The sequence below is a fragment of the Grammomys surdaster genome, unplaced genomic scaffold, assembly GCF_004785775.1.
Source record: "Grammomys surdaster isolate TR1022 unplaced genomic scaffold, NIH_TR_1.0 100, whole genome shotgun sequence".
Classification (NCBI taxonomy): domain Eukaryota; kingdom Metazoa; phylum Chordata; class Mammalia; order Rodentia; family Muridae; genus Grammomys; species Grammomys surdaster.
Window position 1 is genome coordinate 4,434,590 of NW_021604579.1, and position 21,426 is coordinate 4,456,015.

At 46.3% G+C, this 21,426-nt stretch overlaps 1 protein-coding gene and 1 non-coding gene across 3 annotated transcripts in view; one reads left to right on the forward strand and one right to left on the reverse strand.

The window, feature by feature from the left end:
- Armh1 (armadillo like helical domain containing 1) overlaps positions 1 to 18,201 on the forward strand; it is a 25,998-nt gene extending 7,797 nt beyond the window's left edge. The window contains exons 4-11 of one of the 2 annotated variants that reach the window (XM_028788016.1): positions 2,173 to 2,369; positions 3,737 to 3,821; positions 16,286 to 16,408; positions 16,482 to 16,554; positions 17,235 to 17,364; positions 17,467 to 17,544; positions 17,797 to 17,878; positions 17,956 to 18,201. In XM_028788016.1, coding sequence (XP_028643849.1) covers positions 2,173 to 2,369; positions 3,737 to 3,821; positions 16,286 to 16,408; positions 16,482 to 16,554; positions 17,235 to 17,364; positions 17,467 to 17,544; positions 17,797 to 17,878; positions 17,956 to 18,077 — 890 coding nt within the window. In that variant the 3' untranslated portion in view covers positions 18,078 to 18,201. The remainder of the gene's footprint in view (positions 1 to 2,172; positions 2,370 to 3,736; positions 3,822 to 16,285; positions 16,409 to 16,481; positions 16,555 to 17,234; positions 17,365 to 17,466; positions 17,545 to 17,796; positions 17,879 to 17,955) is intronic. The other variant, XM_028788021.1, reaches the window with a different exon arrangement.
- Positions 18,202 to 20,274: 2,073 nt separating this feature from the next.
- On the reverse strand, positions 20,275 to 20,391 carry LOC114639643. Its single transcript, XR_003714037.1, has one exon. It is a non-coding gene; the product is annotated as a U5 spliceosomal RNA (small nuclear RNA).
- Between the last annotated feature and the right edge of the window lie 1,035 nt (positions 20,392 to 21,426).

A 21,426-nucleotide genomic window follows, 5' to 3' on the forward strand; every position in this document is an offset into this window, starting at 1 on the left:
TCCCTGGGTGGACACACCCCCTCAGTGGACATATCCCTGGGTGGACATATCCCTGGGTTGACATATCCCTCTGTGGACATATCCCTTGGTCAGATGCTCTGTCCACATCACAACCACAAGACCAGATTTATGACTTCCCTGTTATTTACTCAAAGAAAGATAGTTTCAGAAATATCTCTCTTTTAGTTTACTTATTATGGGGTGCATGTATGTGTCTGTGTGTGAATGCATTGCAGAGACCAGAAGAGGGGGCTGGATGCCCCCCTTTCACTCTCCTCTCTTTTAAGCAGGTTTCCCCCTAAAACTGGGGATTGAGTTTTCTTGGCTAGGCTAGAAGCTGCCAAGCCCCAGAAATCCCCCTGTCTCCACCCACCTTGGAACTGGGGTTACAGACATATGAAGGATACCCAGCATGTCATAAGGGTGCTTGGCTCGCATCTCAGTGCCGGGATGTGAACTCAGGTCCTCAGGATTATGTACCAAGCACTCTTAACCACTGAGCCATCTCTCTGGCTCATGGATCCCAGACCGGACTCATACTATCTGTGTAGTGTCTTAGTTACTTGTCTGTTGCTGTTTATCACAGCCGTGACCAAGGCAACTCAGAGAAGGAGGCTTTGTTTTGGGCTTATAGTTCCTGAGGGCTACAAGTCCATCATGGTGGGCAAGGTGGCTGCAAGCAACAGATGTGTTGGCTGTAGCAGCAGAACTCATATCTTAAGCCATAAACAGAAAGCAGATAGACCTAATTTGAAATGGCCAGTCTTTTGAACCCTCAAAACCAGATTTATGGTGTATCTCAGTGACACATGTCTAGCAAGGAGTTGGTTTTATTTATTAGCTATTGCCACACCTCATTAATCATCCTCCAAACAAGTAGAGGCCAAATGCTGAAATGTCGGAGCCTTGTGGAGAGCATCTCATTAAATCCACCACAGTAATCCAGGTTGGCCTTGAACTTCTGATCTTGCCTCCAGCTCCTGAGAGCTAGGATTAGAAACTCAACACCACACTTGGTTTGTTCAGTGTTGAGCATCAATCCCAGGGTGTGGCGAATGCTAAGCAAGTATTCTACCAACCAAACCACATCCACAGTCCTCGTGTGTGTGTGTGTGTGTGTGTGTGTGTGTGTGTGTGTGTGCCTTTTCTCTATGGAGCTTTGGCTGTCCTGGAACTGGAACACTCTCTATAGACCAGACTGGCCTCAAGCTCAGAGATCCACCTGCCTCTGCTTTCCAAGTGCTGGGGTTAAAGGTGTGTGCCACCATGCCCACCCTTTGACCCTCCATTTTAAATGTATCCTTTTCCACACACATATAACAAGCTTTTATTAGCTATTACCTAAAGTCCTATGTAAAATCATTATGACTAATGTTAGCAACAAAACTGAGATAAAATGATTGACTGCCAAGGGACTGGAGATGGCTCAGCATTGACTGGTCTTGCAGATGGCTCTGGTTCCATTCCCAGAACCCACACGGTGGCTCACAATTGGAATTCCAATTCCAGGAGATCCAACAGTCCCTCTGGTCTTAGTGGACACCAAGTGCACTTGTAATGTATATACATGTAAGTAAATACCCATACATATAAAATTAAAAAAATAAATCTTTCCAGGGATGGTGAGACATGTCACTGGAGGGACAGAGGAAAGGGGCAAGCTCTGTGAGTTCAAAGTCAGCCTGGTCTACATAGGAGTTGTAGGACAGCTAGGGATACATAAGAGACCCCATCTCAAAAAACCAAAAGTAAATAACCAAATACAGCTTGAGCTGGAGAGGTGGTAAACAGCACTTGCTGCTCTTTCTGAGGAGCTAGGTTCTATCCCAGCACTCACCCAGTACCTTTAATCCAACACTTAGGAGAGAGACAACAGATCTCTGAGTTTGAGGTCAGCCTGATCTACATGGTGAGTTCCAGGACAGCCAGGAATACATAATAAGACTGTCTAAAATTTTTAAAAATACATTTTAAAAGGTTACAGTCTGGTGAGAAAGACTTCCTATGCCCCCGATACACACACACACACACACACACACACACACACACACACACACACACAAAATTGTGCTTTGGTTAAACAAGCTTAAAGCAACCCCGTCAAGCATTCTTGAGTGGGAATCGTTTTAAACCTAAATCTTGTCCAATTTAGCATTTTCTCTCCTTGCCTAGGTGTGAGAGCCATAGCAGAATTTCTGGCAAAGTCTAAATCAGAAGAGACCCAGGAGGAAGTGCAGGTTCTGCTGGATGCTTTGGTCCACGGCAACCCCAAGTACCAGAACCAAGTATACAAAGGCCTAATAGCTCTGCTGCCCTGTGGGTCCCCCAAAGCCCAGCAACTGGCCCTGCAGACTCTCAAGATTGCCCAGGTGAGCCACAGCTATGCTCTGGAGTTGTGATCCTCGTGCAGTCTTAACCTTTCCCAGCAGCACTCCTCCACCGCCAATCAGCGGCACTTCCGAAGGCCAAGGCGGGACATAGAGTTCATGTCTCCCAGCAGAGTGATTTATCCTGTTTGTTTAAGGATCAGAAAAATATTGGCAGACTTCAAAGTGGTAGAGACAAGCAACAGGGATAACAAGGGAACTGTGAGAAAGATTAAAGGCATCCATTTGACAGGAGGAGAAGCACAGGGCTTCTGTAGGCAGCGTGTAAGTGAAGAGGCCAGATCTCACTGATTGAAAAAGCTTTTTTTCCCTCCTTCTTGGCTTCTGCCCTAGAATGTGAGTGAGGTCAAATTTGGGAGGCATTGTGGCATCATGCCTAGTAAGGAGGGGAACAAATGTGGCTTTGGCATAAATTGTTGGAACTCTCACAAGGGCCCCAGAGGATGGGCTGGGGGAGGGGGGAGAGGACAAAATAGCCTGAATGGTGGCAATGGAAGTGGGTGCAGATGTGACCGAAATGGGTAGTCATTCCTGAGACAGATGCAGAATCAAGGATAGACGTCAAAAATGCCATCTAGCTTGAGCTTTGCCAACAGGGTGAGTTGTACAGCACCAAGAACGGATAAAGTCAGGTGGCTCTGGGAGGACTTGGGTTCAGACTCAGCCACAGTGGATCCCTAGTGGCCCACGGTAACGCTTTGGCCTTTTCAATTCCCAAGGGGTCCTGATTCTTAGCTCAGTTTAAGAACCACTGCCCAGAGCTGCTGGAGAAACCACTGGGCTACAGAAAGTAAAAGGCCAGAGCTCCAGAGAAAGGGCGAGGATGAAGATGTCAGCTTGGATTTCACACACAGATAACTAACAAGTGACGCTGAAGTAAATGAAACTCCCCAGACAGGACTCACTATGTCAGGAGGAAAGCAGAAGGGACACCCCTAGAGCTGAGCCAAGCCAGCAGGAGGCCACGGTCAGACCTGAGGATCCCTGCAGTCCCTGCAGTCCCTACAGTGGGCACTTTGGTAGACCCTTGTTTGCATGGCTCTGTCCTCTCACTAGCTGGTAGAGTGGTATAGGTAAAGTCTGAAGAGGTAAAAGACAGGCTAACCAAAAGGTGAGATTTCAGAGAGAGAAGATTTAGGATCAGGAATGAGTACTTTTTTCCCCCTGTGTCCTCCCTCCCCAAGCCATAGTCACAGACCTTAGTCCTTCCTGTCTCAATGGCAGCCAGGAGACTTGGTTTAATGAGTACAGAGTCAAATCATCCCAAGCCTGGCTGTTTAGGGGGTCCTCCTTTTGCTTCCTGTAGGCCTAAAGAGTCAACACACTTGTGCTCTTGTCTGTCTTGCCAGTCAATCGTTGGAGCGACACACCCTAGCATCGTGGACTGTGTACTGGGGGTCCTGAGCACAATGCACCTGGAGGTCCAGTATGAAGGTAGGGAGGCCTCCAGGTCACCAAAGGTGGCAGCGAGAGGCAGCTCTCCAAAGTCTCCCTTCATTCACCAAGAGCCTGTTGCTGAGTATCCAAAATAACCTTGCCAGAGGGAAGAGACCAGTTTAGTATCAGTCAGCAAGTGCCTCAGAAAATGGTCACATTTCATTTGAGCAGAGGTTAGAGCCAGCTAAGTCCAAAGCGCCCCCTCATATGCTTCTTGAGTTTGCACTGAAGCCTCTGACTAAGCTACGGTGGTGACTCTGTGACAGGATGATCAGCCAGTGTGTGCAGGCCTGGGTCGGACTTCAAGCACTGGGCAAACGGAAAAGGAAGCCTAGCATGGTGATACACACATCTATCCTCAGCAGTCAGGAGGTCGAGACAGGAGAATCGCAAATTAGCCAGCCTGAGCTTCATAGGAACTGTCTTGTAGTAAATGTTTAGTCAGCTGAGGGTCTCTACCCTGCCATTGATCATACAGTTTCCAGATAAAATACACAAAACCTTTATATTTATGATAAGCCTTTGAAGCACTAGAACTGGGCAGATATCTACCCTCTAAGCTATTAGAATCTGTTCCCCAATCAATAACCCTGAGCTATAACTAGCAGTGTTACATCTGAGCTGCTCTTAACTCTAATCGGCCAGCCTTCATGGCCATGATTTGGTGATTCACCTACCCCATGGCATCTACTCCTCCCTACACATGGTCTCCTGCCTCAGACACCAAGCCTGGGACCTGAAACCCTGCCTACCTCCCTTCTGTCCACCTATATAGTCCAACCAGTAGTTTTACATAAGGAACAAGGTCACATAGCATCACTTGGTGTAGACCGAGGATTCTCTTGTCCCTGAGACAACCAGGGCCAGTATTTAACATTATGAAAATACATAGCAGCAGACCAAACCTCACAACATTGTCTTTCTTGTAAAAACAAACAAACAAACAAACAAAACACAACAAAACAAACAAAAAACAAAACCAACCAAACTAACTAACTAACTAATTTGGACACTGATGTTATCCATACATTTTCATCTGCTGAGTCATTCATTTATTGAACTTCTATAGGTCAGTTGTCAGCTGGCTTGAGGGAAGGAAGGCTGGATGTGGGGTTAGGGTTTCTTTCTTTTCTTTCCTTTTGAGCCTGTGTTTCTCAGGCAGTCTAGGCTGGTCTTGAACTCTGTCCTCCAGCAGTTTCCCAAGTACTGGGATTACAGGCATGCAGCACCACAGCAGGCCAAGTGTTGTCTTGAACTCGTGATTCTCTCAAGTCTACCTCCCTACCCTGGAATTGTGAGCACATTCCACTGCTGTGACCTCAGTGGCTGGGTCCTAGAAAACCAACTTAGGCAATGAGAGAATGAAGAAAGATCAGACAGACAGATGGGAACACACACACACACACACACACACACACACACACACACACACACGGAAGAGCACTCTAAGAGAGAATGCCAGCCACAGAGATTATTTCATACATTATTGATTCCAGGAGGCAAGTGTACTGTGCACAGCTGAAAAGGAGGCTGTAGGACTCTCCCCAGGGGAACAGGCTGCAAACATCTGGGAGGAGGAAGCCAAGATTGATAGTTTCTAGATACACTGAATAATTTAGATATATTATTCATCATGAATGGCTTTTTCTTTAATTTTCATTTTTGCAAATATTGTTTTAAAATTATAGTTATTCTAATTTCTAAGACTTTTTTAGCCCACTCTACTTAATTTTTATATCTGAAGAAAGTCTAGGTCTTGGGGCTAATACAAGGAGCTGAAGTATTTGGAGGTAGGACTCAGCCAGGACCATCAACTGCGTGGCTGCTGTGTGGACACTTGGCTTCTCATAGCTTGGTGGCTGGGTCCCAAAAAGGGGACATCCAACAACACCCAGTGAGAAGCTGCATGGCCTTCTGTGACCACACCTCCTAAATAGCACACACTGTGTCCTGTTAGAATTCACGGGACCCAACAGAGTGGCCATGTACATCTTTAATCCCAGCACTCAGGAGGCAGAGGCAGGATCTCTGAGTTCAAGGCTAGCCTTGTCTAAAAAACAAATTCCAGGACAGCCAGGGCTACACAGAGAAATCCTGACTCAAAAACAAACAAAATAATAATAATAATAATAATAATAATAATAATAATAATAAAGAATTCACAGGACCACACAGTTGCCACATCTCAATGAGAAGAAGACCAAATAATATTGTGGCCAGTTCTTAAAACCACTACAGAAGCAGGTGCTGCATCTGAGCAGTAGAGTGGGTAAGCACTCTATGGGCAGATAGAATAGGCTCCTCTCCCCTTTCTTGTTCAGTTGCTCAATTTAAAAAATAAAATAAGGGCTGGAGAAATTGCTCAGTGGTTAAGAGCAGTGACTGTTCTTCCAGAGGTCCTGAGTTCAATTCTCAGCAACCACATGGTGGCTCACAACCATCTGTAATGGGATCTAATACCCTCTCTGGCACACAGCTATATATGCAGATAAAGCATTCATACATTAAATAAATAATCTTTTTAAAAATAAAATAAAGTTTAGGGGAGGCACATGTAAGCTCCTTCCTGTGGGTGCTGCCCACAGAGACCACAAGAAGACAGTGGGTCCCCTGGGGCTGCAGTTACAGGCAACTGTTATCCAGCCAATGTGGAGGCTGGAGCTGAATTCCAGTTTTCTGTAAGAGCAACAAAAGCTCTCAACTGCTGAGCCATCCCAGCAGCCCCTGGTTTCTCAGTACGTTAATGCAGTTTTCAGAAGAGTGCAAGGTTTGAGTGTGGGTGCCCCTGGAGGATGGGAGGGATAACAGCGCTGGTCCCCGCCTTCTTTAGCCTCTCCAGGAGCTCCTGGCACCTGCTCCTGTCCCCTTTACCCAGGAGGAGAAACAACGGAGGGAGGGTGCCAAGGCCTGTGCTCACCAACAGCCCAGGGCTTTGTATCACACTGCAGACTTGAGAATTTCTCTTAATGATCATCCCATTTAAGCTGAGCCAAAACCAGAACTAACAGAGGACTTCTCCAAAGTGGTCCTGCCTGGAATTTATCTCCATTTATAACTGCTCTGAAATGAGAAATGACACTTTCCTGTCAGGAAGGATTGCTATTCCAGGAATTGGTGGCAAGCGGGGGACTTATCAGAACTAGCAGTTTAAAGGGACAAAAGCAGCCATTCATTGCGTCCCTTCCCTAGAGTGGCCAAGGCCCACAAGCTTGAGGCCAGCCTCCTGAGCTAAATAGTGAGCCCCTGTCTCCAAAACCCAGAGCTGGTGGAATGGCTCGTGAGTAAAGGCACATGGCTCCAAGCTTGTCAGCCTGAGCTAAAACCCCAGGATGCATGTGGAAAAAAAGAACTGACTCCCACAAGATGTCTTGTGACCTCCACAGGAGCACTGTGGCATGTGCAAATGCATACAAACACACACACACACACACACTAAATTGAAACAATTTTTTTGTTGTTTGTGACAGGGTTTCTCTGTGTAGCCCTGGCTGCCCTGAAACTCTCTCTGTAGACCAGGCTGGCCTCAAGCTCAGAGATCTGCCTGCCTCTGCCTCCCCCTTGCTGAGATCAAAGGTGTGTGCCACCACTACCCAGCAATATTTCTTTTAATTTCATTTTATTTTACTTTAGGAGACATAGTGTCTCACTGTGTAGTCCTACTGGCCTGAAACTCACACAGTCTGTCTGTCTTTGCTTCTCAAGTGCTGAGATTAAAGGCAAGTGTCACACACCTACTTAAATGTAAGAATAATTATTATTTTATGGAGATGGGTGTCTTGCCTGCATGTATGTCTGCTACCTGTGGAAGCCAGAAGAGGGCATTGGATTCTCCTGGTTCTGGAGTTACAGATGGTTGTTAGTTGCCATGTAGATGCTGTGAATTGAACCCGGGTCTTCTAGAAAATCAGCCAGTACTCTCTTAACAGCTGAGCCATCTCTTCAGTGCCATAAATAAATAAATAAATGAAATTAATGACTCAGTAGTGGCCTGTTCCCTAAGCAATACAAAAAAGAAAGGAAGGAAGGAAAAGGGAAAGAAAGAAAGAAAGAAAGAAAGAAAGAAAGAAGGAAGGAAGGAAGGAAGGAAGGAAAGAAAGAAAGAAAGAAAGAAAGAAAGAAAGAAAGAAAGAAAGAAACGGACCCAATAAAGTTGTTAGTATCTTTTATAAATAAACCATTAATCATTGCCTTAGGGACATAAACATCATAATGTGTCACTTGGTAAGGAGCACACTAATTCACTGTAACTTACGTTGTCAGATGCACGCTGGCCAAAAGTCATTTGGTCAAAAGATCAACTTGCCAAATGACAGTTCACCAAATCACTGATTTACTGACGATCTATGTCCTTCAAATATTTGAAAATGTCTTAGCAATTCATATTAGCACCATTAGTGAGGCCAAGAGAGTTGACAGAAACCATATCCTCCAAATTCTGAGGGCCTCTTCCCCAGCACCCCCTTCCTGCCCCATGCTGTCTCTTTGTTCATGTCTTTGGCCCCAGGGGACTTCACACCAGCTTCTCAAGAATGGGCAATCAGACCCATGCAGATGGTTACCTCTTCCTGACCTTTGTCCCAGGCCACCAAACAAAGCAGAGACAAGTGATCCCTTACAATGCTGCCACAAAGGAAAAGTGAAAGCTGTTCATTTGAATTTTTGCATAAACGTACAAAAAAACTGTTAAATCCATCTGTATATTAGGGATCTATTTCTACATTAAAAATCATCTCTAGAATGTAGCAGTTAGAGACAATAAAGCTCTCGCTGTGTAGCCTAGGCTGACCTCAAACCCCTGATCCTATTGCCCCAGCCTCCAGAATGCTGGGATTACAAACAAGGGATAGTCACCTTTTACTATACCATAATGTTTATGACTCGGGAATCTGAGAACAGCTTAACCAAGTGCTTAATATCCCCATACCACCCCCTTTTTTAGTCTTTTTTTTTTTTTTTTTTTTTTTGTAACCCAGGGTGCTGGGATTATAGGCGTGTACCACCATACCCAGCTCTGACTTGGGATATTTTGTGAGGTTTCCAGGTCAAGATATCAGCCAGGCTGCTGTCACCTGGGGCTATAATACCAACACTTGGAAGGCAGAAACAGTTGGATCTCTATGAATTCAAGGCCAGCCTCGTCTAGAAATCAAGTTCCAAGACAGCTGAGAGAGAGGGAGCAGGGGGAGGGAGGGAGGGAGAGGAAAGAGGAGGAGAGGAGAGAGAGGAAAAAGAAGAGAGGGATGAGGGGGAGAGAAGAGAGAGATCCAAGGGCCAGCAAAATGACTCAGCAGGTAAAAATACTTGCCTTCAAGTCTGATGATCTGAGTTTGGTCCATAGGACCCACGTGAAGGAAGAACAGAGCTGACTCCTTTGACCTCCACAGGGACACTGCAGTGTGCATTTACCCATATGCAGACACATCCACACATGCTAAACAAATAACTAAAGATGAAAACAGCTTAGACCTGCATGCTGCTTCTGCTAGATCCTGTCAACAATGTAAGTTTCATTCCAAAAAAAAAAAAAAAACCATACTGAAATGTCGGTGGGGCCATCCAGGAGGCTCAGCTGGTAAGAACATTTGCTGCCAAACCTGATGGCCTGAGTTCAATTCCCCAAAGGCGTGTGTGTGTGTGTGTGTGTGTGTGTGTGTGTGTGTGCGCGCGCGTGCGTGCATGTGAGTTCAAGAGTCAAGGTGGGGAAGGCAACTAGCATCTTTACCACTGAGTCTTCTCACAAGCTCCAAAACCTGCTACTCTCTACAAGAACATCATACACGCCTGGTTATATTAGCACTGAAACCGTGACAGTGCTTAGCATTTAAAGAGTTGTATTATACAGTTATCCAGGATCAAGGTAGATAGAAACCCCAAGGCAAACTTGTTTCCAGTTTCCCCATTTTCCTGGGCCCTTGGGTGTCTGTGCCCCACCCCCACAGATCCTCCCCTTAGAGACTGTGATGTTTGACTCAGGTCTTAGGAGGAGTCCACACCCTCAGTGCACAGGCTGCTTGAACTGGGTAAGACTCGCTCGGTGGAGGAAGCTGGAGAGGTGACTCAGTAGTTAAGGACACTTGCTGCTCTTGCAGGGGACCCAAGGTGGGTCCCACGTGCTACACACAACTATACCTGGTGTACTTGCAAACATAAAGGCAAAATACTCAAAACTCATAGAATAAAAATAAATTAAAAACAATAAATTAAAAACAAAAACAAGAAGGCTTGCTGTCTTGGTTTGGGTTTCCATCGCTGTGAAGAGACACCATGACCATGACAACTCTTATAAAGGAAAACATTTAATTGGGCCTGGTTTACAGTTTCAGAGGTTCAGTCCACTGTCATCATGGCAGGAAGCATGGCAGAAATGGTGCTGGAGAAAAAGCCGAGAGAGAGTTCTACATCTTGATCCACAGGCAGCAGCAGGAGACTGTGTGCCACACTGGGTGGAGCTTGGTAGGAGACCTCAAAGCCCACCCCCACAGTGACACTCTTCCTCCAACAAGGCCACACCTCCTAATAGACTCTGTATGGGCCAAGTATTCAAACCCACAAATCTCTAAGGGGGGGTGGGGGGGAGCATTCCTATCCAAACCACCACACTTGCCTAGAGGAGCAGATAGCAGATAACTGGGATGCAGGGTCACACCTGTAATCCTAGCACTCGAGAGGTAGAGACAGGGTGAACAGGGTCAATATCATAAGTTCAAAGCCAGCCTAAGCTACAAAGTAAGACCTTGTCTTCAAACAAACTGGTAAGATCGGTAATTCAAGGTCATCCTTAGCTACATAGCAAGCTTGAGTATAGTCTAGCTACAGGAGGAGAGAGAGAGAGAGAGAGAGAGAGAGAGAGAGAGAGAACATGTCACCATAATGCCTAGCTCATTAGCCACATCCATAGCTCAGAATGTTTATACTTCATTGATTTTCTTTATTGTTTAAAAATAAGAGTAATAACAAGCTAACAAGCTGGGCTTGAGCCGGGTGGTGGTGGCGCACACCTTTAATCCCAGCACTTGGGAGGCAGAGGCAGGCAGATTTCTGAGTTTGAGGCCAGCCTGGTCTACAGAGTGAGTTCCAGGACAGCCAGGGCTACACAGAGAAACCCTGTCTCAAAAAAACAAAAAATAAATAAATAAATAAATAAAAAACAAGCTGGGCTTGATAACCTACAACTTTAGTCCCAGCACTCAGGAGGCAGAGACAGGAGGAGGAGCTCAGTGAATTCTAGAACAGCATAGTCAATGTAGCAAGCTCCAGGACAAGAAGGACTAAAGAGAGAGACTTTGTCTCAAATAAGTAAGAAAGTAAACAAACAAACAATACTGATAATATAGCTTTTGTTTGTATTTTGGAGACAGATTCTCACTGCATTATCCAGGATAGCTTTGATCTCCAGCACTTCAGTAACCCACTTGTCTCTGCTTCTCTCAGTTGAGTCTATGGGCTTATAACATCTTGCTAGACTTTAAAGTTGTGTGTGTGTGTGTGTGTGTGTGTGTGTGTGTGTGTGTGTGTGTGTGTGTGTTCTCACACATGTGCCTGGAGGTCAGAAAATGACATCAGAGGTCTTCCTTAGCCACTCTCTTTACATATGGAGGTCTCTAGCCGAACCTGTAGCTCACCAGTGTGAGGAGCTGTGCGAGCCAGCTTGCCTCTGGGGTCTCTATCTCTAGTTCCCTCGGGCTAAGAGTACAATCCAGCCACAGTGCTAACCCAGCGTTTACATGGGTGCTGGGGACATGAACTCAGTTCTCAAGATTGCTTTGACTGCTGAACATCTCCTGCCCTTTATTACTTTTTATTTATTTATTTACTTACTTACTTACTTATTTATTGGGGCGTGCACGCCACAGAGATGGGAAGGTCAGAGGCAATAGCAGAGCTTGTCTCTTTCCTCCATGCATCCTTGGGATCTTACTCAGTTGATCAGACTTGGTTCCAAGTGCCTTTGTCCACTGAACCATCTAATCAGCCCTCCCCAGCTCTTAAAAATAAAACAATTCTCTGAAAGTATTTTTATCTGGGCATGGTGGCATGTCTCTGGAATCGAGACGATGGCAGCTGTAGCAGGAGGACTGCCACAAAATAAAGGCCAGTTTGATCTAACAGTGAAGACGCTGTGACTAATAATTAATTAATCCATCTATTTTTAGTGTTTCAGCATTGGTCTTTGAATACAGTGTAATTAAAAATGTACGAGTTAATCTATTTTTAGTGCTTCAACATTAGTATTTGAATAGGATGTAGTTAAAAGGGCAGCGGAACACTCAGGAATCAGAGAGCATGTGACTGACTGGTCAAGTACAGCCTGCCGAGGATATTCCGCTGGAAAAGAAAGAAACATTTATGCTGAAGTGTGCTTCCTCTGTGCAGCCAGAAGGTGGCAGTCTTGTCCAGTAGTGCACAGTAAACTGGCACCCTGGTTCCCCAAGGCTCTAGGAGCAAAGAATTCCTCTACTGCTTCAGACATAGGTGGGCACCTTGGAAGTGGCTGTGTGTGTACGCAAGCTTTAGATTTAGTCTGTCCAATGTAAAGGCATGATCATCCTTATCTGTGAAATGATTCATAGACAGATTAACAGAAGAAAAAAATCTTACTTCCTAAACCCGATTCTACAGAGTATGAGGATGAAGGAAGGTGTTCATTAACTGAACTCTATGTAGAGTTAAACAAAGGCATACAGCCTTCCGGTTGGGGGGAGCAGGAAGTGGATGCACAGGAAGGCTGTGGGGTTACACAAAGTACCCAATCAAGAGAACCACCTGTGATTCTGTCTGAGCAAGTGTCAGACCCCAACCTCTTCTTCCATGAAAAGATCTTCCCTAAGCAAAACAGAGAGTATGTCATAGAAAAGCCTGCGTATAGCCACCGGCTGGCTAACACAGACTTCCTTCATGATGTCAGCTCCTTTTACAGAAGAGCAGCCTTCCAGACCTGTTCTCATCTAAAAGAGGCATGCAGCCTCTCTAATAACCAACTCTAATACTGGGCATGGTATTCCCAGTACTCAGGAGGCAGAGCTAGGTGGATCTCCATGAGTTCAAGGCCAGCCTGGACTACATAGTTAGTTCTAGGCTACCTGGGACTATGTAGAGAGATCCTGTCTCAAAAAAAATATATAGCTGTTGTGTTTATAAAAGGATAAAGAGATACAGAGAGTATGTCCTGTGGGTGTATGGAGAGGTGTGAGAGATGGAGATGTCTCAGCAGGCCCATGCCAAGGCAGCTCTTCCCCCTGAGAGACCAGCCACACACTGGTATAGCATAGAATAGAGTTTATTCAGGGCATGGGGTGGAAAGCCAGGAAGGTAGTAGAGGCAGAGAGAGAGAGAGAGAGAGAGAGAGAGAGAGAGAGAGAGAGAGAGAGAGAGAGAGAGAGAGAGAGAGAGAACAGAGAAGTAGAGGCCGGCCATGACCACGTGGAGAGAGGCAGAAGTGAAGGGGGAGGGGGCAGAGAGAAGTTAAAGGCAAGAGATCAAGAGATTAAGAGAGAGAAAGGGTAAAAGAGAGGGGAGGGGGCAAGCAGCCCCTTTTATAGTGAGCAGGCCTACCTGGCTGTTGCCAGGTAACTGTGGAGGTGGAGTTTAGACAGAATATTAACATTCCCCCGTTTTGGTTTAATTAAAAAAGAAAAATTAGAAAGAGGTGATGGCAAAGCAGGAATAGGGTCGTCATGATATCTGGCTACTTCCTGCTGGCATTGGGGGCGACGTGTCTTTAGGGGGAACCTAGAAGAATGAATATGGGGGATGTTTGTCCAGTCTTAGGAGAGTTGGCTGTTTTCTGCTGTTCTACGGAGCAAGCCATCTGAGGATAGGTCAGAAGGAACAGGTCCAGTAGAAGCAGCTGTATGTGTGACAGGAGACGGAGCATCTGGAGGTTGCTTCTCTGGATGTGCCTGGACTTGACAAGATGTAGGGAATAAGATTAAGTGCATTTGGGAGAAAGAAAATTTTTCTAAGATGTACATTTGAAACCCAGAGGGATCCCACCCTTTGTAATAGGTAGTGAGTGGGAACTTTAGGCAGATGTACTTATCTGGATGGTATCTATTTGGTCCATGAGAGGTAGATCTGAGTGGGTTTCCTGTAGCTTATAAGTTTACAAAAGATATAACAGCATGAGTTAACAACACAAGCAGTCTTTAAGATGAGCCTTTGCTGGATCGTATAGTGGAATGTTTTATTAGAGTTAGGCAAGTTTATAGGAACTCATATAATATTAGGACAGTGTCATAGCAAGAAGAGGAAATATGAAGCATTTAATTGATGGCAACTGAGTTTAGGTAATGAGGTAACAGATAATATCTGTGAAAGCTTAGATGTCAATGTAGTCAGAAGTCTGAGAAAGAGTAAACAACAATCTACCAGTTATATATTATTTTAAAAAATGACAGAGTGGTAGTGACGCACGCCTTTAATCCCAGCACTTGGGAGGCAGAGGCAGGCCTTCTGAGGATTTCTCAGTTCGAGGCTAGCCTGGTCTACAGAGTGAGTTCCAGGACAGCCAGGGATACACAGAGAAACCCTGTCTCGAAAAAAACAAAGAAACAAAAACAAAAAAGAAACATTTGGCTAGGACCAGAATAAGAAAGCTGGCGACAGTGGCATATGATTGTTCGGCTGGTGGGTTGGGGCTGTGAGCAACAGGTGCTGCAGGTCAGGTCTGCGGGCGGCAGCAACAGGGCGGGACTTCCTACTAGCAGCTGGAAGTCACTGCCCAGTGTCTCTGGCGGCTAGAATTTGCAATGGGCAAGGAAAAGCAAGCATGTCCCATATCACCGCAACGTTCATGTTAGTTGTTTTTGTGGCAGAAGGCACCACTAACACTCACTTTACAGGTCCGGGGCAGAGAGGGAGAGAGAGAGAGCCTCCCTGCATGGTTGGGCAGCCAAGCCCTTTGCACGGGTGGTTACGCACGTGGGGAAGCAAATCTCAGAGAGGGTCTCTGGCAGGATGCAAGAAGTAGACCCAGAGCAGAAAGCTAAGAACCACAGAGGAGAAGGGAGTAAGCTGGGTCCCGGACCCATTGCTTTTCAGGCAAACCAGTCTACATAACAAGTTCCTGTCCATCCAGGGCTACATAGCCTAGGCCCCCATCCACTACAGCAGCAACAACAAGAGCCACATCTGAGCATCAGGAAGCATCAAGAACTGGACATCAGGATTGATCCTGAGGGTGGCCTGCAGGGCCTCTAAGAAACATACAACCCAGAGAAATGACCAGCAGGACCAAGAGGACAATGGGTGGCTATTATCACTGTCATCCTGACTTGGTTTTCGTTTGTTCAGAATCTGACTGTGTAGCCTCGATTTGTCAGGAATTAGCTATATAGTGCTATCCTCAATTTTAATGCTCCTGCCTCTGCCTTCCTCAGCCTCCCAAGTGCTTAGAGTACAAGCCTGTTCCACCATGCTGAGCTGATTTGTTAAAAAGGATAGATAGATAGATAGATAGATAGATAGATAGATAGAGGGTCTTGATCTACCTAAAGCCTAAACCATCCTCAAATTCAAAATCCTCTACCTCAGCATCTGGACTACAGAAACTACAGGCACTTCCTTCCCTAAGGAAGTGTTTGTAGAGGAAGCAAGTGTTGTAGCCACCATTCCTGACTGGTTTTTTCTTTAATGACCTCAAACTCCTGCCTCCACTTTTCAAGTGCTAGAATTTCAAGCATGCAGAGGGGGTAGGGGTGGATGGGTAGGGGGTGGGGGAGTAGGGGGGTGAGCCTGCGAAGGTCAGAGGGAAGTTTGGTGGAGTCACTTCTCTCCTTCTATCTTTACCTGGTTTCTGAGGGTTGATCTCAGGGCAATAATGTAAGATGAGGAGTCTCAAAAAACAAAAACAAGCCGGGCAGTGGTGGCACACGCCTTTAATCCCAGCACTTGGGAGGCAGAGGCAGGTGGATCTCTGAGTTCGAGAGTTTGAGGCTAGCCTGGTCTACAGAGTGAGTTCCAGGACAGCCAGGGCTACACAGAGAAACCCTATCTCGAAAAAAAAAAACAAAAAAACAAAAACAAAACAAAACAAAAAAGACCCAACTCAGGCCTGAGGATGTAGCTAAATGCTTCCCTAGAATGTAGGAGGCCCTGAGTTTGATCCATAAGAATCAAATTTTTAAAAAGTAAATGTAGTCTGTCCTAGCCCAGCCCTTTCCTCCTCTATCACAGCTGAACTCCTTCAAGCTAAAGGCAGCTCTTTTCTGTAGACCTCAAATCTCCAGCTCTGACCTCTGAGCCTTTCTTGATGGATTCAGCATCTCCTTCCTTCCCTCTGATTCCTATTCTCACTGGCGTTTAATCTTGGGCTCCAGAAGGGCAGGAAGGAAGTGTAACCTCCCCCCATAAGGCCGCTGAGCAGCAGAAGGTACCAGGAGAGGTGATAGAGACAGCAGAGTGAAAGGTATGGTGGGTTTGGAAGGACACAAGGCCTCTCCAGCATCTCTTTCCTTCTCCAGCCATCGAGCTGATAAAGGACCTGATCCACTACGACGTGCGCTTACCTCTTCTCAAGGGCCTTGTGTCCCTACTCATACCACCAGTCAAGGAGACATCCAAACTGCAGGCCAGGATCTTCAGCGGTAGGACTCTTCTATGGGACTGCCCCCTGGAAGTGGGAAAGGCTTCCTGGCTGATGGTCCCTCATTTCTTCAGACTCTTCAATTCTCCAGATCACCACCCAGCTACCAGTGTTCCTGCAGCAGGCTGCAGCTGCCAAGACCATTGGGTAGGGCTGCAGAGGGAGTGGGTGATTACGGCAAGGCAAGTCAAGCTGGACAATGCAAGCCTCCTGCACACTAGGACCAAAGGCCTGTGTCACCATTCCTGGCTCATTCGTATATATAAAATATATATGTGATTAGATTTTTAATATATTATATATTAAAGATACAGGGTTGACGGGCACCACCACTCAGGAGGCAGAGGCCAGTGGATCTCTGTGAGGTCAAGACCAGCCTGGTTTACATAGAGAGTTCCAGGACAGTCAGGGCTACATAGTGAGACCCAGTCTCAAAAACAGAAAGACACACACAGTAGTGTGGGTATGGGCTTCTCAAGGAAGAATTGTAGCTTACTGATTTGTGCATGGGGGGCTGGGGTGGAGGTGAGAGAGAGGGGGAGAGAGAGAGAGGGAGAGAGAGAGGGGTCTCTCTATAATATAAAGTCTATGTTGCCCAGGCTGGTCTGGAACTCTACATAGACCAAACTGGCCTGAAACTCACAGAGATCCACCTGCCTCCACCTCTGCCTCCTGAATTCGGGGATTAAATGCATGAGCCACTAATCCTACCTCTGCTGGAATTCTTGTTTCTCAGCTGGAGAGAGACTTCAAACTTGGGGGTGAGAGGCTCTTTTCCCTTCCTATGTCCCCACGGTTGTTTCTGTCTTTTTTTCCCTACTCACAAGGATCCTGGCGCGCAACGACTTGAACTTGGCAGAGGAGCTGCTGCGCCTGCGCGTCATCCACGGCCTGATGTCCGCCATGGGTAACACTGACCACAGCAATAGCCAGAGGCTGGCCAGCCTCACACTGGAGGTATGAGGGCTGGGGTGGGGCATGTGGCAGACTGCAGGACATGGGCAGTCAAGTCTGCAGATACCCACACTGTCCTGCCACCCCGCCCACCCTCTGCCGCAGTACTTTGTGCAAATGTTCCCACTGGTGGAGGAACACGTTCGCAAGTCCATGGGGGAAGAACTCTACCAGCTCTTCCTTGTAAGTACTTCCGTTCCCACCAGCCTCAGCAGATGCCCAGGACAGAACAGTGTCCCTGTGCACAGCATGAATCAAGTCTCCCGACTTGGACGCCCCCCACCCCTACACTGTCTTCTTGTCCCTAGCTAGTAAACTGGAAGCAGGACCTCTCTGCCTAAGCAGCTCTGCTCGCGGTAACCCGTCCTCCCTAGCCCACCTCCAGGGGCACACTGCTCTGGTGCCCAGCCAGGCTCCTGCTGCTTCTATCCCCAGAGCGATGCCGAGATCTTGTACACAAAAATAGATAGCATTCAAGCGGACATCTTGGCAGCCAACAAAGTCAATGTTACCAGAGGTGAGCAGCGGGTGAAGGGATCCAGAGCCCAGTCAGGACCAGCACTCGGGCTCACACTTGACCTTTGCTGCCTGCAGTGTTAGACAGCTGCGACTGCATCAACAACAGCTCCATCAGCTTCTTCACCGGCTCAGATGATTCGAATCAGACGGGACGCATCAGCGACTTTGAGAAGCTTCATTCAGAATCCAAGGAGTGACAGAGCCCCCGTGGCAAACCAGGAAGGCCAAGGTTGTGCCTAATGGAAGCCTGCCTGCCACGAGGGTGTCATTGAGGACGGCGCCATTTGGCCCTGGGTGGGAAGCTACGTTTTAGAAAATGCAGCGGGGGAGGGGGAAGCTATTTCTGCAGAAGGGTCTAATAAAGAGTCTTGGTGTTATCTGTACCGTGTGGTATGAGCGGAAAGGAGATCTATGAAAGCTGCGTCATAGCGTTGAGTGTTCCAACTTACCCAAAGCAGGTCCCAGGGGAAGGGTGGCCAAGTCTCTGGAAGGGCTCCAGGGCACACTGTGGCCTTAATAGAGGCCCTATCTCCTCTTAGAGGCGGTCCCACCTCCTCTTGATCCTCTAAGGCAATGGTTCTCAACCTTCCTAACAGTGTGACTCTTTAATACAGTTTCTCATGCTGTGGTGACCCCAACCATAAAGTTATTTTCATTGCTAGTCCACAACTGTAATTTGTTACTGTTACGAACCATAATATAAGTATCTCTGTTTTTCATAGTCTTAGGCGACCCGTGTGAAAGGGTTGGCAACTCCAAGGGGTCGTGACCCACAGGTTGAGAAACACTGCTCTAAGCCCCCATATTTCTCTCTCTCTCTCTCTCTCTCTCTCTCTCTCTCTCTCTCTCTCTCTCTCTCTCTCTCTCACACACACACACACACACACACACACACACACACACACACGTTTCTCTTCTACCTTTTGCTTTGCTTCTGTTCCCTGTTCCCTCGACCCCTTGTTTGCAGGCAGCCGTTTACCTCTCGTTGTGTCTTTAACAACTCCGGATACAAACACCTTTCCCAGCTCTCTTGGCTGTCGCTCATTCTTCTTGTAACTCAATATCAAAGTGTTCCTTGAAGTCTCTTCTTTTTTTTTCTTTCCCCCTTCCCTTCTCCCTCTCTCTCCGACTCCGCTCCTTCGGCTCTTGAAGTCTCTTCTTAATCTCCATCTCTCTAACCATCTGCTGACCTACCAATTACCTCAGCTGAGCCGTCCACACTCCTGTTCCTCCCACCCCCCAGCCCCAGCCCCCCACTCTAGTCTCTTGTGTGGTACCAAGGCCCAAGCCTGGGGCTTCATTGGCGCTGTGTAAATGTTCTATCACTGAACTGTAGCCCCAGATCGTTTCTACTTTTTATTTTTTGAGGCAAAAAATATTATAAACCCAAGTTACCTAGGCTGGCTTTGAACCTTAGATCTCCTGACCACAGGAATTACAGGCCTGTGTTACCGGGCCTAATTAACTTTGATTACATGTTTCAGTTTTGATTTCGTTTGAGCTCTCTTGCTTTCCCCGTTGCTCTGAGTGTTTTGTTGGAGATTCTGTTGGTTTTGGTTTGGGTTATGTTTGTTGCTGTTAGATTTTGCCCGGATTTGTTTGTTTGTTTGTTATTGTTTCTTTTCTTTTTTTCCCTCCCACCTTTTTTTTTTTTTTTTTTTTTTGGTTTCTAGTTTTTGGAAACAGGGTTTCTCTGTGTAGCCCTGGTTGTCCTGGAACTCACTCTGTAGACCAGGCTGGCCTCGAACTCAGAAATCCACCTGCCTCTGCCTCCCAAGTGCTGGGATTAAAGGCATGCACCACCACTGCCCGGCTATTGTTTCTTTAAAAAAAAAGATTTAGTTATGTGAAGTGGGCATTGGATCCAATATACAAATGGGAATTTCGGGGAACTGAACTCATGAAGAGTGGCCAGTGCCCTTAAGCCCTGAGCCATCTTTCCAACCCCCTCTGTTATTGTTTCCTTAGGAGGATTTGTTGATATTTCGCTTTTTTTCTCCAGCCAGGATCTCTGGAACCCATAAAATATGTCTGCTTCTGTCTCCTGAATGCTGAGACTAAAAGCACACACCAGTATGCCCAGCTGGGAGGTTTGTTTTTGTCTGCAAAGATTAAAAACAGAAAGCATTCACCAGAATGGGAGAGGTTGTAAGAAAGAACTATTTCTTTGCTGTATTTAGTTGGGTTTTTACTCTTCTCAAAAAAAGAGTGGTTTTGCTTTCTTTATCTTCTAAGAAAACCTTCTTGTTTTCCTACCTTTGATACTCAGGAAACAGGCTCACATAGTGAGAAGCTATGTTAAGACAAGCTGCCGTCAAGACAGATGTCCTTTCTACTGTTTGTTGCTAGATGAAAGAATAAACGCCCTGTTTTGTTTTTTTTATGACCATTACTAGCCTTATAAAAAACAAGGCCTCAAAAAATTGAGTAAAGACTCAGAATTGTTCCTCTCCACGGAAATCTTTAGTAAAAGGCGAAAGATTTATACGATCTGAAGAGAAACCAGAGTATACAACACAACTGCTGGACCTAGTTCTCACCTGACTGTATATCTTAATTCAACGATGGTAACTTCTTAGTCAAAAGTACACAAGACTTCTCCTTTAGTCTCAATTAACTCTCTGAAAGACGTACCATTATGAAGGAAAACAAGATAGAAAAAAGAAATCCGCGGTTTCTCGTCTTAAATCGAGCAACGATCCCTCTGCAGTGCATTGTGGGTATGTAAATAAGGCCAAGTCTCCGAGGTCCGGCCTCTTAAGATACCTTGGAGATTTAGTCCTCCCCTTAACCTCTCCCCCGCTGTAAAGTGTGGGCTAACCACCAGGGGGCAGTGCAAATGCCAAATATTCGGAATGTTACTCTACTAAGCAAGTCTGGCTTAAAACTGTCACTCTGGGATAACGTGCTCTAAAATTAAATAAAAAGAAAACACAGAGAGCCCTTGTCTATATACACGAGACACTGGATTCCACCCTCCGCATTAATCAGTAAATAAACAACAGAGAAGTGATTATATTAGTATCTTCATTTAACACAAAGGATTGAGCCGCTGAGGGCCTTGCCCTAAGACACAGCAATGTGTGCCAAGCACTGATAAGGAAAAGTTCAAAGAGACAGGGGCTAACCACTAGAGAGTCGAGAGAAGCAAGTAAGGAGGCCTGAGGCGCTGGGACTTTCCTTACCTCAGGTTATCTCGAATGTAATGGGAGCTATTGAAAGCTCCGCAGAAAATAACACAACCGAACAGTTGCCGGCTTTTGTTTGCTTGTTTGGGGGTGTTTGCTTGGGACAGGGTCACATAGAGTCTCAGTTTCTCCAGAGAGCTGAAAATGACTGAACTCGAGACCCTTCTGCCTGCATTCCCAAGAATCAAACTTGGCTTTGGTTACTCCAGATTGGCGGTTTTGTTTTGTTGTGTTGTTTAGCAGTCATGGAGAGCCTAGAACGTGATAGAAAGACAAGGCTTGCCTGGAACTCACAGAGACCTGCCTGACCGTAACTCCCTAATGCGGGGTTTAAAGGCTACCGCGTCTCGTCAGGGTG